Source organism: Trachymyrmex cornetzi, unplaced genomic scaffold (assembly GCF_001594075.2).
Source record: "Trachymyrmex cornetzi isolate Tcor2-1 unplaced genomic scaffold, Tcor1.1 scaffold590, whole genome shotgun sequence".
Classification (NCBI taxonomy): Eukaryota; Metazoa; Arthropoda; class Insecta; order Hymenoptera; family Formicidae; genus Trachymyrmex; species Trachymyrmex cornetzi.
The window spans coordinates 1,499-17,607 of NW_017299904.1; the positions used below are offsets into that span (position 1 = coordinate 1,499).

The window sequence follows — 16,109 nt, forward strand, 5'->3', positions numbered from 1 at the left end:
GACTCGAACGGCACGCCTAGCAGGCCATCCCCACTCCCAGCGACCCGAGCGCCGTGCGATCGGTGGGGACGATAAGTTGTATATTCGGCAGCAGTAGGCGCGCTTATTCGGCTATCTTTAAACGTTAATATCTTGTTAACTATTGCGCAACCTACAAAATGGTATAAGAATTTTCGATTCAATTCGGTCCGTTCTACCTGCTCGTGATCGATTACACGGTAATTTTCAAACACCCTGTATATATATAATATATACACCGCAAAGTTTTTCCATAATTTTAATATTAAATTGCGCATAATTCATTAATGTTATTGTGCTAATGTTGTTAGACAATTCAAATTTGCCGCTTAGTGATGACGCTGTCAAGCTGCAATTTTCATTGGCTGGATTTCTTGGGATTGCGCAAGAGAATACCCTTGTATTTCTACCATGGTCTTATTAAAAAACACTAAACGTAATATGAGCACCTGAAAGCTTCTGATTCGCTCAAATACAACATCAAATCAAAATGGTGGCTGATCAATTGCGGCCACTATTTTCTATGCTTCACAGTGGAGATGCCCATTCCAGTGTTATATAGTTCGGTGGATGGCACCGAGAGAGGAAAGGTCAGAAGTGAGGTGGGGAGGTGGAGCGATGAGAATAGAAATAAACTCTTTTTGCGACGGTGGTCGTACAGTTACTTGCAGAAACGCAGCCAGTCAGCCTTGAGTCGGGTTTGCCTGAATTTAGCCAACGCGCAACGTTTCGTAATAATGAGATTACGAATCGTAACAGTGAACGGGTGGCACCCAATTGGACACGGCTCAATTGGACACGAGCTACTCACAGTGCTTGACACTACAAAGCTCCTAGGCACCTGGTCGTTGTGATTGGTGATGTCCAATCGAGCCGTGATCAATCGGGATCACCCCGCAGTGAACCAAGAGGCAGGCGGCCTGACCTGATGCTTGTGAGATAGTGGTGCAAGGCGACTCCTACCCCACCCCCTCCCCCTGCTTGGGGGCGCACGACTTCTAGGCGAAGCGACTTCCAACCTACTCCTCCCCCTGCTAAGGTGAGAGTCGCTTCGCGTAAACAGTTGTAAAATATATTTTAAAATAGAAAATTTATGTTTTACATAGTAGAAAAGAAATATCATTTTTTAAACTTCTTTTGTTAATAACTTTTTAACGAATAAAGCAACGGCTAAAACTTGTCGGAAATCACTCGAGCTCAAGGTCATTGGGGGAGTCCGCTAATCTGGAGTATTACCGAAATCGCTAAAACAGAATGTTTTACATTCTTGAATCTCGCGATACAATCAACTTTCTTTCTATTTGATCAAAAACACGATATCCATTAAGCGCATAATCCACAAAAATATATTTCTTACATCGTCTGATTTTGTTATTCAAATAATAAGAAAAACGTAACGATTCTAAGACATAAACTTTCTTGAAAATTTTAATAAAATGATTTGAAATTCAACATTTTATACAGTTCTTTATAATTATGCTCATGATCCAATGAACCACCTTTGTAATTTTTCTCAAGAAAATTTTTTTTACGTACTTCGGAACCGTTGATACAAAAATTGAAGTCTGGTCATTAGTTCCAAGATCGGAAGCTAGAGATAAAAAAATATTGACGAATAAATCACTGAACTGTATACACTGGAATGGGCATCGAGGAAAGTTCGTGGCCACAATTGATCAGTCGCCATTTTAGTTGAGACGATATTTGAGCGAATCAGAAGCGTTCACACTTTATACGCGCGCTGCGATCGATGTATCGATCGATATACTATCGATATATTGAAATTTATATAGACATGAATGATATGTAAACAAAAATAATGTCACTTAATTTTATTAGTACATTCAATAAAATAACAGTAATAACACTTTTCATATCCTACATCGTTAACACATGTGCAGAAATTGATACATTTAATACAAAAATTCTTACTTATGAAATGCCCTTTTTACTTCTCTGCCCACGCCTAGGCACACAGCACTTCATATTGATGCTTTGCACATTTTACAGTAACGTGATTTTATAATATTTCAAGGTAATCTTTTTAAATATAACTCCACACACGATGATCTTGCTGACATATGCGTTTCACTAAAGAACACTAAACGTAAGTACACATGAGCACCTGAAAGCTTCTGACTCGCTCTTATATTGACCAAATTAAAATCGCTGATCAATTGGTGCTACGATTTTCTATGCCTCACAGCCGAGATGCCTATTCCAGTGTATATATAGTTCAGTAGAATAAATGGATCTTCAGGGCAAAAGAAGATGGCCGATACAAGACAAGGAAGTTGTGATGAGAGGTTATGAATATATATCAATTGTACATGAGCCACTTGCGCACAAGCCAATCATAGCGCTAGAAAAAAATAAAAAACTCCCTATACAGAAGTTGCTGTGATTGGCAGTGGACACTACACAATTGGTACAGTATGCAAATGAATCACTCCCAGAGATTGTGAGCAGAAATTTGAACTCGATTATGAAAAGATCTTCAGCCCGATAGACAATATGAACTCATCGAAATTGGTACTTGCATTAGCAGTCCAGAAGATGTTATAGAAAAATTCAATGTGAAGATAGTTATGCTGTATAGTCTGAAAATTCAATGTAAAGACAGTTATTCTGTATAGTCTGAAAGAAATCGAATTAATGTGTGTGTGGAAATTCCAGAAAGTTATGATAACAAAACTAGAAAAATCTGTAAATTATATAAAGCCTTGTATGTATTGAAACAGGCGTCTTTAAGATGGAAGCAATGTCTGATCGAAATTCTGAGAATCACTGATTTGACTCCCATCAGGATGGAGCCCTACATCTTTGTAAATAAAAATCATTTCTTGATTCTGGTTTTCTATGTAGATGATGGGCTAATGATATTTTTTAGTCATGATCGACACAATTTCTTTTAAGGGACTGAACAACCCAAACAATAAAAAGTTCAAAACCGAGACATAAAACGTCATAGAAATATATTAATGTGTGTACTTCAATCTTAGAAAAAAATTTTCGAATTTAGAAGAATAAAAGTAATTATACAAGAATTATTGCATTTAGTCGATAAAACAAGACGATTTTAGTAAGCATATCCTCTTATGGGATCGAACTTGATCGAAGTCGATAGTACAGACTTTTTAAAATTCCAAATTTGATAATAGTGACATCTTTCATTCATTTCTTATACTTATTATGTATCGTTGTGTCTCGCTCAAACGCATTCATCTGTTCTTAATTCTTATCTAACATATTGACATCTCTTAGAAAGAGATCAACTAAAATACTGTTCGATTTCATGGCTTTACGTTGATTTTATTCGTAGCATACGAACGAAATTTTTGGCGACTCTTTTCTCTTATATTAAAGCTCCTAGCTCATTTCTACAGGCATAGTATTGTTCTTCGAGGTTTTCTATAGGCTGCTGGCTACTTATTTTAAACGGGTAAAATCTGAAACTCTTATATGCAGCACATATTGTGACGAGTTGACTGCAGGAGCTGGTAACAAAACTACAATTTTTTATTTTTTTTTCATTTTTTGTATTAAATTATAGCTGGCAGTCAGTGTTGTTGTCAATACTTTTGTGGAGAAGAACTTTTCAATCCGTAAGTGCAATTAAGAGAAACGAGTCGAGGAAAATTAAATCATACTTCATTGGTAAAACAGTGCACTCCAGCATTTTCTTAAAGGGGATGCTGGAGTGGCCGAGTTTGAACATGGCACACAAAAAACTTAAGGCAGTAAGACGTAAGCAGTAAGAAAATCAGCATGTTGGATTGGCTACTGCTTACATTAATGGCCTTATGGACTCTACCGTGATTGGTCAATTCGTTTATTGCTTACGTTTTACTGTTTAAGTTTTTTTGTGTGCCATGATCCTGATCAATGTCAAAATACTTTTTTAATTCTAAATTAAAAATGTCGATATTTGTGACATCTTTAATTTATTTCTTACATTATCATTTTGTCTCATTCAAACGCATATACCTGTCCTTCTCTAACATATTGTAATACCATTTTTTGCAAGATTTGTTACCTACTGCTAGACAATTACTGCTCTATTTACTATTCTGAATCTTTGCTAAGCATACGTATACACGTAATTTACAAATCACAGTATAAATCTTTTTTTACCTTTCAATCTTCTATAAACTCATTATCAGTATTGTTCGTTCACGTAATTTGATGGATAGTGCAATATTTTATCCATACGAGTTATAGAATTTTTGTATTAAGAAACCGTTTACGTCAAGTGACAACTCTACGAGTTGGAAACTGTAAGTTTTAACTTTTTTTTATTTCAATATAAAAACTGCCCCACTTCCTAATTTTGCTTTTACTTCAATCCCGTAATTTTTCATTCCCTTCAGTCAATTCAAAGATTTTTATACGGCTGTAATCAATAATTGTGTCACTCCAGTGTCCCTTTAAATTTGATTATAATAAAACTCCACATCATATATTGTAAATGTAATTATATAATATGTCAAAATGTATTCAAATAATCTTCTCTTGATGATTTCAAATTTCTCAAAAATGTGACATAATACAACAATGTGGTAAACAGAATAATATTCAGTACCTAAAAAATTACAGGAAACGATTACTCCCATTCTTACGTTCAAAAAAAATAATTTTTTGTTGAACAGTATTATAAGCGAAATTCTATATTGAATTTTGAAATAGGTTATAAATCATTTGAAGCTTAGCGCTAAATAAAATATTTTTTAAACATAACATTATTTGTTCCATTCATAGAGATTAGTGGAGAGCGCCGAACAGGCTGCAGTATCGGCGCCGAGGGAAGGAAACATGTCGCCCAAGTATTACGCTTCGCATCGGCTTAATAACTTCATTAGCGATGAAAAGGGTCCCGCACAGGAGATGTTTCTCGCTACGAATCGCCATTTCGATAATCTAGCAGTGAACGTTAGTTTATCTGCCGTGCTCCTGCCAAATGGAATTAAAGACAATGGTAAGCATCGCGATAAATGAATTTAACAAGATGCCAATCGGTACATGTAGATATCTATGAATGAAAGTCATCTGTATTCTTTTATTGCTTCATAGTTTAAATGAGAAAGGATTATTATCTTAACTACACTACTCAACTAAAGGATTATTTGTTTTATTCTGTAAAAATAGGCAAATTTTGAGATAGAAGAACTTCGTCAAAAATCATCGTATTGTAAGAAATTTAGAGGAAATAGGTACAACAAAGTAAGCTATCAGGACTGTGTGGCTCAGTGGCAGGATGAAAGTCTACCATTACGGAGGGGACCAGGCCTGGGTTTGAATCTCGGAGCGCCCTGATATCTTTCTCGAGTTGTCGCTTATTTCTTACAGTATCAAGATGATAAAAAACCTGTAAACCGCATTTATGTACAATTTTTAATTTCGCGCAATGGAACTTCGTAAAAAAATTTGAGATTTGATGCATCTTCATTTATGTTTGTGTAACTCCATAAAATATCAATAAAACCGTTTTCTAAAGTACCGACATAACATCTCGATACAATGACTTTTGGCAAAGTTCTTCTATCTTGAAATTTGTCTATTTTTGCAGAGTGGAACAGATGATCCTTTAATTTTATTGAGTAGTGTATCTTTCTAAATGAGGAAGATTCTCTGATTCAGCTGGATTGAAACTGGAATCACACGATGCTCGATTCTTTAAATGATAACACATACATGCTGTCATGATGAAAGAAAACTAGGACTGTATTTCAAAATTTACTGCCAGTACTGAAAATCTATCTATAGTTTACGTCACGTGTACTATAGATTTTCAGTACTAGCAATAAATTTTGAAATAGTCAAAGGTGTGTCATTCCCGTGGATGCGCACTCGTCCATAATAAATGATCAATCAGAAATTGGTTATAAGGGCTATGGCACACAAAAAAACTTAAGCAATAAAATACAATCAGTAAGTGAATTGATCAATCACAGGAGAATCCGTAAGGTCATAACGTAAGCAGTAGCCAATCCAACATGTTGACTTCCTTACTGCATACGTCTTGTTGCCTTAAGTTTTTTGTGTGCCATAGCCTTTAATGTTAAAAAAACAATAGCTGCTAATGTTGATGCTAAATATGCGTTCAGGAAGACGCTATCAGCACTATGAATGCAAATGCTACTATCAACACTGTTCACAGTCGATAGCGTGATATTGTTATTAATAGCGTTTTTCACTAGCAGAACTTCCAGGTGAACATAAGATAGAATTATTGGTTTGACCTTGGTATTGGGTGGTATTGTTAAGGTCAAGGCAAGATCACTCTGAATTTGTTTAACGGAGTTTTTCATTTTTCATTGCATATTCTTATACCACACTTTAAGAGCTTTGCAAAACACTATAATAAAATATTTTTTTATAAAAGAAATTATAATGTCAGACACATTTTAAACATTGAACTGACAACATACACCTTTAACACTTTCCATCCATATAATTTTTACGTTACATCTGATTGATGGCGGATTGCAGTCGCTACGCTATGTTTTATTAATACTTTCTTCTTTTGTCGATATGTTCCTCGTGCAGTTTGATATTTGTTATCGATACTAGTTAAACAGATTCCACTTTGAATCATGCAATCCAGAAGTGACTAACCGTTTAATTATCTTACGAGGGAGTAATTTGAATATCTCATGTTTCGCTGGGGATGACTCCAAAGAGAGTCAAAACGTGTACAAATAATTTTATATTTAGAATGTATGTATTTTATAATTCACTATTTATTAAATTGCGCGTGGTGACCTGCGTTGTACTCTCATTGGCCTGTCTTTTGTTGTGTTTAATATAACATAATCTTGTTAATATTATTAAATATTATTGTTATATTATTGGAATATCATTGTTTCTACTATAAACAATAATATTCCTTTGCGATTGACTCACGATTTGTAGATCCGAGTTCAATCCCACCTGCGCCTACATACGCGATTTTTTCGTCAAATTTGTGACCATGTTAGCGAACGACGGCACAACTTCGTCGCGTGCTCTATAACTTTTTTTTTCTTAAAGAAATTTCCACGAGATAAGGCCAGATTAGGAAAGCTTTCACTTCGATGAACATGGCTCGACAGCCAGATAGAACTTTCGCAAATATCCAGAGCTTTCCGTTAAACAAGTTGGCCGCCAGACACGAGAAAGCATGCCTCTCTTTCGATAATTTTCGTCTACTTTAAATTAATTGCGCACAATTTCACTTCGTAACGGCAACAGGGATGAGTCGTTAAAAGTGGGGAAATTGTTTAAGGAGCCAAAAATGGCTCCATCTGGTGATTAAAAGATCTTCTCAAGTAGCACACAACAACGCTTACAAAACGTTAACAAAGCGCTAAAAAAGCGTATATAATCATTTTTTTTAGCGCTTTGCAAGCGCTGTTGTACTATTTGGGTTTGATCACCAGAGTCCGACCGAAACTTTTGCCGAAACTGAACCGAAATACTCAGCTACATGTCAATTTCAACCGAAACCAAAACCAAAATTAAAAAATAAGAATCCAATAAAGGCTATATGTATGTACGTTTTTATTATTAATTTATTTGAAGAGTTTTTATATATATAGTACTTTCTATTGCATATATATAGACATGCCCATATATCATATACTTTTTTTTTCATAAATATCATAATTTATTGAAACAGTATTATGTGTCAATTTTGGCCAAATAATAAATATAAACACTTCTTCTTTATAAGTATCAAAATTTAATTATTGAAAAACAATAAATACACATATTAAAATTAATATTTACGAAGAAGAGCTATATGGTTTCAGTCGAAACTAACATCACTAACATGTAATGAGTGTCCGCATTTCCGGTCAATTGATCGAAAACAATTCATCGAAAATCAATCTATTGAACGGACAATTCATCGAAAGAAAATTGATCAGAAAGATGTAAAATTACAAAATTATGGTCAAAATTACAATTCATTGAAAGGACAATTGATTGAAAAGAATTGATCGGAAGGACTTCTGGTAGATTGGATAATTAATCGAACGTAAATTGATGAATATTTTAATGGATAAATTTCCATGTGGGTTTCGATTTTTCACGTAGCAAGATTCACTCCATGCTACCTCTTGGTTATACGAAGTGAAACATTCATACAGCACCGATTGTATGTGTGTTACGAAAAATTTTTAGAAATATTTCAACCTTTCACATCTCATGTGCAACAATTCTGAAAGGATTTTGCAATATGTCATATGAAATGTTTTAACAGAAATGTTTTTAAAAGCTATTATATGCAATAAATTGAAAAACATATTCAAACAAAACAAAAAATCATCATGATGTTAAAATGGCTCCAATTTATAATATACATATTACGATTCTAATAGTAACGAATAGTAAATGCGTAAATAGTTACTATTCGCTCCAATAGTTATGAATAGTAATGTCCCATAATACTACATGACATTCGTAGTTCCTTGAATAGTTCTAAATAGTTATATTTCTCAATAGTTTTCAAGAAGCTATTGAAAACTATTGTGAAAAAAAAACGATTGTCTACTTGCATCATGATGCATAATAAACAAAAAAATCACGCCTATGAGCCGTGCTTAATGCATAAACATATTTTAGGGTACGTTCCGAGTTGCGCATGAAACGCATAGACTGCATTACTGGTGCGTAACGCTTTGAAATCGTTCCGTTTAGTCAATGTGCATGAAGCGCTTTAATTATTCGGAACGATTTCCTATGCATTCCTGTGTGAGTTCAAGATGGACGCTATACAAGACATCAATAAACGATTTCCAGTAATTGTAATTTCTTCTTTAATACTTTTGAAGAAAAATGATGAAAGTTTCGATGATAGTTCCGAATCGAGCGATAGTGAAAATGAAGTCGAAGACATATTTCTAAGTGATATGCAGACGTTATTTTTTTCTATTAATGGTAGATAAATCACGTGGAAAACAAATTGGAGTTGAAAAAATTACGGATACGTCACTGTTTATTCGTTCACTGTTGTGATTGTCCGTTACTCGTTCCTGCTCGTTCCAAATTACAAATCATGCGCATAGACAGCATGAACGCATCAGACGCATCAACTGCCTCAAGTCGAAATAGAAGCAGTCAATGCGCTGGGAAGAGTGCTAAGAATACAGTACGGATAGTACAACCTAGGGAATTCTCGGCACTACCAAAGAGCTTCTGATGCGCGCATTAGTTAAATCGGAACGACTTTCTGTGCAGTCTATGCGCTTCATGCGTAACTCGGAACGCACCCTTAGTATGCGTCAGAGCAGGCATGCATGTATTCATGCTTATCGTTCAAGAAATCGTGTGATTTCAGCTTTAGTTACGTGCTACGGCAAATTGATTCTTTACTCTTGCAGAGCGTGACGTTGCCTCGGGTATTCAGTGGAGCGAGTACTTGGATCTGTTATTTGTTAATAATTATGAGAGTGACCCTACGCTATCATGGCAATATTATGGAGCGACGACAGGATTTCTACGTCGCTTCCCAGGTATTTAAACTGGTGTCTAATGGAAGTAAGATTCTGGTTAATCTTGTCCTATTTTTGATTGATGAAAAATGGCGAAACCAATCAGATGATAATTGAATAAAATATTGAAAAACAGATATATGAAATGCCATAAGGTGCGATTTTATGAAAATATATCCAGATATTATCTGCATTCTCAGTGTAGCTGAAAACAAAGCGTTTTCTCCATATCCGGATATGATCTCCGATAATTCGGATGCGATCAAACTATGAAATTATATGTACACAAAATCAGTTTTCGAAATTAATTGATTTTTTAAGATCACATAAAGGTCACCTCTACTTTTTTTTAACTGAATAATATGAATTTTTTACGTAATCTGACTTCTTTTAATTTTTCTGCATATAAAATGTTAAGATCAAAGAACCAGCATAAATTTACTTTTAATTTATACATTTACTTTTAACATAGACACACTACTTAGCAAAAAATAGGGAACACTTTAGAACACGATCAAAATTACGCAATATTCAGAACACCGTAACTCGATGAAAAATTATCGCAGACAAAAAATCAAAAAAAGCATTTAAAAGCTTGAAATCTCTACTTTTGAAATCGGTAAGTGATATTTCAATCTGACTGATTCTTTACGGAAATATACGGACACAAATGGATACCCATCAAATCTTATACCCGAAAAATTTTTACGAACTTTACGAAGTTCTATGGCGTGAAGTAAAATTCACACAAAAATGCGATTTACGGTAGTCGAAAGAGTCAATTTTTACCTTCAATTTGCTTTTTTATTGAGTGCTGTACGATTTTTCTTCATCGAATAATTGAACGTTGAAGCAAAAATGCAGGTTATTTTAAAATAAAAAAATTTTCTTGAAAAATTTAATACAGATGTCTAAAACTAAAACACTATCGTGTAAAACATATCTTTTACATTATTATGTGATGTTTTTTTGATAGGGATTTTTGAAGTGTTCTTATCATTTCTTGAAAAATAACGTTTACCGCCTACATTAGCGTTATCCAATGAAGATTTTTTATTCCATGCACGTCATCAAAGTTGAAGTTTATTTTTTAATTTTAAAAGATCAACTTCAAATTAGCATCGTTTGTAATAAAATTTTTACATAGAAACATAATTTGAAGCATTCGAAAGTTATGGCTTTAAACTTTAAAATGATTATTTCAAACATTGATTTTGGTTTTTTTAACGCTAATTCTAAATAATCCTTTAACTTCAAGATAGAATAACTTCGTCAAAAATGATCGTAATGAGATTTTTAAAAAAGCATTTTAAAAGCTGAACTCTTTACTTTTGAAATCGGTAATAGATATTTCAATTGGGCTGATCTTTTACGGAGCTATACGGACACAAATAGATACCCGTCAAATCTGAAAAACTTTGTACAAATTTTATAAAAGTCTATAGCGGGAAGTAAAAATCACACAAAAATGCGGTTTACAGCAGTTGAAAGAGTGAATCTTTACCTTCCATTTGCTTTATTGAGTGCTGTACGATTTTATTGAGTGCTGAACGTTGAAGCAAAAATGACCACTTTTACTTCAATGTTCAATATCTCGGTGAAGAAAAATCGTACAGCACTCAATGAAAAAGCAAATTGAAGGTAAAGATTCACTCTTTCAACTGCTGTAACCCACATTTTTGTGTGATTTTTACCTCACTCCATAGATCTTTGTAAAGTTTGTAAAAATTTTTCAGATTTGATAGGTATCCATTTGAGTCTATATATCCCCGTAAAGAATCAGTCAGATTGAAATATCAATTACCGATTTCAAAAGTAAATATTTCAAGCCTTCAAATGCTTTCTTGATTTTTGTGTGCAATAATTTTTCACCGAGTTACGGTGTTCTGAATATTGCGCGATTTTGAACGTGTTCTAAAGTGTTCCCTATTTTTTGTTGAGTAGTGTATATTCTTTAGAACAACCGTACATACGAATACACCAAATACAGCAGAGAACGCCATCATTTCGGTCAAAGTTAAATGTTTCGAATAATACGATATGTATTTTTTTTATTAAATAAATTTATTTCAGATATAATTGCACTTTTAACACGTTCTCTGTTAAAATACTGATTACAGGGGCTCCAAACTGATACATAATGTACTTAATTTTTAAAAACTTGTCCCTGTTTGTTCTAGTTTTTAGAGAATGGTAGATGGAATCTTTTGATGATCACTAAAGACATAGCTCAATGATGAAATGACTTCGCTTACTTGCACGTAAAATTTACATGCGGTAGCATTTTAGGGTTAAATTTATGTAAGAAATGCGGTTTATTATATATTTATATGTTACAGCGATATCATGGCCACCGATGGAGGGTACACCCGGAACATCTAGGTCCTTGCATCATCGAACAGTTCGTGATGTGTATGATTTTAGGATGTCGAATTGGTTTGTTGGGGCAGCAAACAGCCCGAAAGATCTAGCGATATTGATCGATAGCGCGACGTACACGTCTGACCGGAATCGACGATTAACAATAGCTACAACGAAAGTCGTCTTGGATACTTTAGGACCGGACGATTATATAAACGTATATCGTTATGGCGAGAATGCCGAGGAAATAGTGCAGTGCTTCAAGGATAGCCTGGTGCAGGCGTCACCTGAAAACATTCACGAGATGAAGGTAGCTTTAAGTTCCCTGAAACACGAGGACGCTATGACCAATATTTCAGCCGCGCTCAGCACCGCCTTCGAGATTCTCCATAAATACAACCGCTCCAGCCAGGGAAGCCAATGCAACCAGGCCATTATGTTGATCACATCCGACACCGATGGCCCACCTGCAGAAGTGATAAAGCGTTACAATTGGCCGCATATGCCCGTACGGATCTTTACCTATCTCATCGGTGGTGACAAGAGTCTTGATCTCCAAAACACGGCATGCACCACTAAAGGTTACTCATCGATAGTTTACAGATGTACAAAGTCTCACAACCAGTAATGTAATCAGAAAAAGAATGATTCTACGTGAAAAAGAAAAAAATAAAACGTAGTCAATTTTTGTTTATACAAGGTTTTGTTTTCGGGAAAAATTATTTTAAAAATTGGAACGGTAAAGTTATATTTATATTTCCTTTTTATCCTTTGAATTATTTCTATGAATTCCTTATGCTGTAAACTATAGTTTTGCTAATGGTTAGCCAAATATATCATTCCCTTTAAAAGTGACACAATTCAGAAAATTAAGTTTCTTGGTAAAACTACTTTTTAATTTGACAGAAAATTATTGTTGACTAATTAAATAATATTGACAAAATATATTCTTAACAACAATCAAATGCCATTTTTGTCATTATTGTTTCACAATCCTTAAAATAATTATTCCTTTTTTAGTTGTGATGAATTTGACGATTTTTTAAAATCATCCATTTAGAGATACGACGTTTTGACGATTTTTTAAATATAGTTCGTATTCACTTTTAATGACTGATACAGTAATGCTTATCTAACTAATTCATGGTAAAAACTCGAAAATCATGTTTTGTGAATTATGTCATTTTTGAAATAAAGGAGTAATATGAAAAAATGACATTATATTAGAAAATTAAAAGTGATGTTAATATACATATAGGGTGTTACCGGAAAATAGCAATAAACTTAAAAGAGTAATAAATCTGAACAACTGATTGTTAAGTTAAATAAACTGAAAAGAGTAATAAACCTGATTACTAATTGAATCAAACTGAACAACTTTTGTTAAGTAACTCACATATAGCTATGTCTCCTTAAAGTGTTAAGCGTCAATTTAATTTGTAGCTGTCTAATTTATAGTTATGCTACTCAATTTTTATAAGTTTAAACTGAATGAAAAGTTTTTAAATTTTGTTTAATTTTTTATTATAATAAGTGTTCAAATTGGTAGCTACTCTTTACTCTCATTACATGTACGACACACTATTTAGAGCAGTACTGGAATTTACTTGCAACTTTTGCGCTGATTTTTAATTAAGTTCCCGCCTTATCAACCCGCGCGCAGTCTAAATGCCGATCGAGTTGGTGAAGTATGAAACAAGCTAAAAATCGCCCGAAAGTTGCAAGTAAATTCCAGCATTGCTTTAGAAAATTCCAAAAGTATTACGGTTATATGCGTTCATTATTCTGTTAATAAAATTTTGAGTATCAATCGTGTATTTTAAACTTTGACATGTTCACACAAGAAAAAAAGCACGCAAGAAAAAAAATTCATAATGTCTTATAACACTATCATTATCATATCTTTTATCTCATAATAATACATTCTCATAATATATCATAATAATGTTTTTAGAGAATTTTTTATATTTTAAATTTATAAAAAGGTTTCTGAAAGATATCTTAAACTTCTTCAGATTTTATAAGTTTTCTGTAAAAATTATGACAAATCATAAAATATTTCAGAATTCACGCATGTATGTAAAAAATTTTGAGAAAAAGATGTATACCATATTTTCTCAGCCACATTTCTGAAAAATATATTCTAATTCATTTAAAAAATCAGAAATTATTTAAAAAGTTACCAAATTATAGAAATTCCAAAATTATGAAAAATTACATAACAATTAAAAAAAAATTTTCCCCAGGGCATTAAGTCTGGAAATTAATATTTTAAGGAGATGTTGCCAAATATGCATTATTTAACAAATATTATTTAATTTTATTATATATAATTATTTAGAGACGGCTCCTTTTGCCTACAAATCGATTGCTTACAGCATCGTTTGCCTACATCACTTTTGCCGACAATTCGTTTGCACAAAAATTATTGGGCAAACAGCTCGATGTATGCACTTTACGCACAAGTTAAAATTTTAATTTGTTTTTTTATGAAACTACGATTTTTTTTCTCCGAGTTATTCAACGTTGAAGCAAAAATGATCCTTTTTGCTTCCATGTTGAATAACTCGATAAAAAAAATTGTACAGAGGTTAATAAAAAACCAAATTAATCGGATAAATCGTATTTGAAACCGTGACCACTGTTTTGCAAATAAAGTTTTAAGAAAAGTACAATTGGAATGTTGAGAGATAAATTTTACAACTTTTAATGATTTACTCACGACTACTAATTTATACAGATTTTATTTTTATAGTTTTAAATTAGTGGAAGAAAAATTCTACTTTTTTTTATTTTTAAAATCTCATAACCTTTTAAATATTAAGAATTATATAAAAGTAGAGTATATTTATATATAAAGATTGAGAAATACAATTTATACTTGACTATAACATCGAATATTAAAAAAATAAAATGTTATGTATAATATCTTATGTTAATAATATCGATTTCTATAGGATTTTACGCGAGAATAACGAACGCAGACGAAATCCATAATAAAGTTTTCGAGTACGTGAAAGTTTTAGCGCGGCCTATGGTACTCTATCAACATGATCATCCTCTTCATTGGAGTCCTGCTTACATAGGTGGAAAAGTAAGCGATTTAATTCACACACATAAATAATTATTATATTAATTACATTGATTAATTCATGCATTGCGGAATATTTTTATAAATGTATAATTTTTTATTGTCATATACTTATGCATAAATATTCTGCGGCATTTCTACATTAATAACAATTGACCTTCAGAGTAGTAGATATGGCAGAGAAAATCGGGGCCAATTGATGACATCTGTGACAGCTCCGATTTTAGATCGCCGGAATTATACGGTAATTATACTTCAAACACAATAGTTATGTGCTGACGTATTAATATTGCGCGAGCGCCACTTTAAATGTGTGAAGTAATATATAAATAAATTGTATTTCATTATATGTTATCATTCTAAGGTGAAAACGGCTAATTTATTGGGTATTGTCGGTACCGATGTACCTATTGAAGAAATTCAGAAACTCGTGCCGCCTTACAAGGTATAAACTAATGTTTTCTTCATTATTCGGCCTGGTCACACCAATTGCTTGGCTTCAGAAAGACTTGGCTCTTTGGTCGATATTCATAGTCTGTTCTTATTTTAAGACTGTCTTAAGTAATGTCAAAAAATTTTTAATGCGACTCTCTGATTGGTTCATGACATCTTAAGACTGTATGTAAAACGGTCTTAAACTTAAGAATCGACTATAAATTATCCTTTGGCCTTTGTCAGATCTTTTTTTATAGAGTTTTATACAATTTTATCTTAAATAATAGATGAAAAATAAAAGCGAGAATTAAATAAAACAAGAAATGTTTTATTTTTAGAAAAATACAAACCAATGTATTGGAGAAAGATATTCAATCATAATTAGCCACCAAATTGGTGCGATCAGTCCATGTTTATATATTTTGCTCATTGACGTCATAATACGTATTACCAATGCGTTTTTCACATTACAGTTAGGAGTTAATGGATATTCATTTATTGTTGACAATAATGGCAGAATTCTATATCATCCCGACCTACGACTTCTTGTGAGTATTAATGTCATCGCAACAAATAACAACAACGTGCTCAAATAATTTCACAAATATATTAGGTGTTAAACTTAATTCCTATCGTTTTTTCGTCTCGATTTGTTTCGAAGGGAAGATGAATGAATACCTTAATCAAAGTAATTTCCTCCATTTTCTACTACTTTTTCCCATCTCTCCGGC

The 16,109-nt window shown here is 33.0% G+C and overlaps 1 protein-coding gene across 1 annotated transcript in view; it reads left to right on the forward strand.

Annotated features, from left to right (window-relative positions):
- The first annotated feature begins 4,100 nt into the window (after window positions 1–4,100).
- LOC108766454 (voltage-dependent calcium channel subunit alpha-2/delta-4) overlaps window positions 4,101–16,109 on the forward strand; it is a 14,121-nt gene continuing 2,112 nt past the window's right edge. Inside the window, exons 1-8 of the mRNA XM_018515755.1 lie at window positions 4,101–4,246; window positions 4,777–4,993; window positions 9,381–9,512; window positions 11,831–12,433; window positions 14,810–14,946; window positions 15,107–15,187; window positions 15,308–15,388; window positions 15,852–15,926. Of these exons, the coding sequence (XP_018371257.1) occupies window positions 4,831–4,993; window positions 9,381–9,512; window positions 11,831–12,433; window positions 14,810–14,946; window positions 15,107–15,187; window positions 15,308–15,388; window positions 15,852–15,926 (1,272 nt within the window). The 5' untranslated portion in view covers window positions 4,101–4,246; window positions 4,777–4,830. The remainder of the gene's footprint in view (window positions 4,247–4,776; window positions 4,994–9,380; window positions 9,513–11,830; window positions 12,434–14,809; window positions 14,947–15,106; window positions 15,188–15,307; window positions 15,389–15,851; window positions 15,927–16,109) is intronic.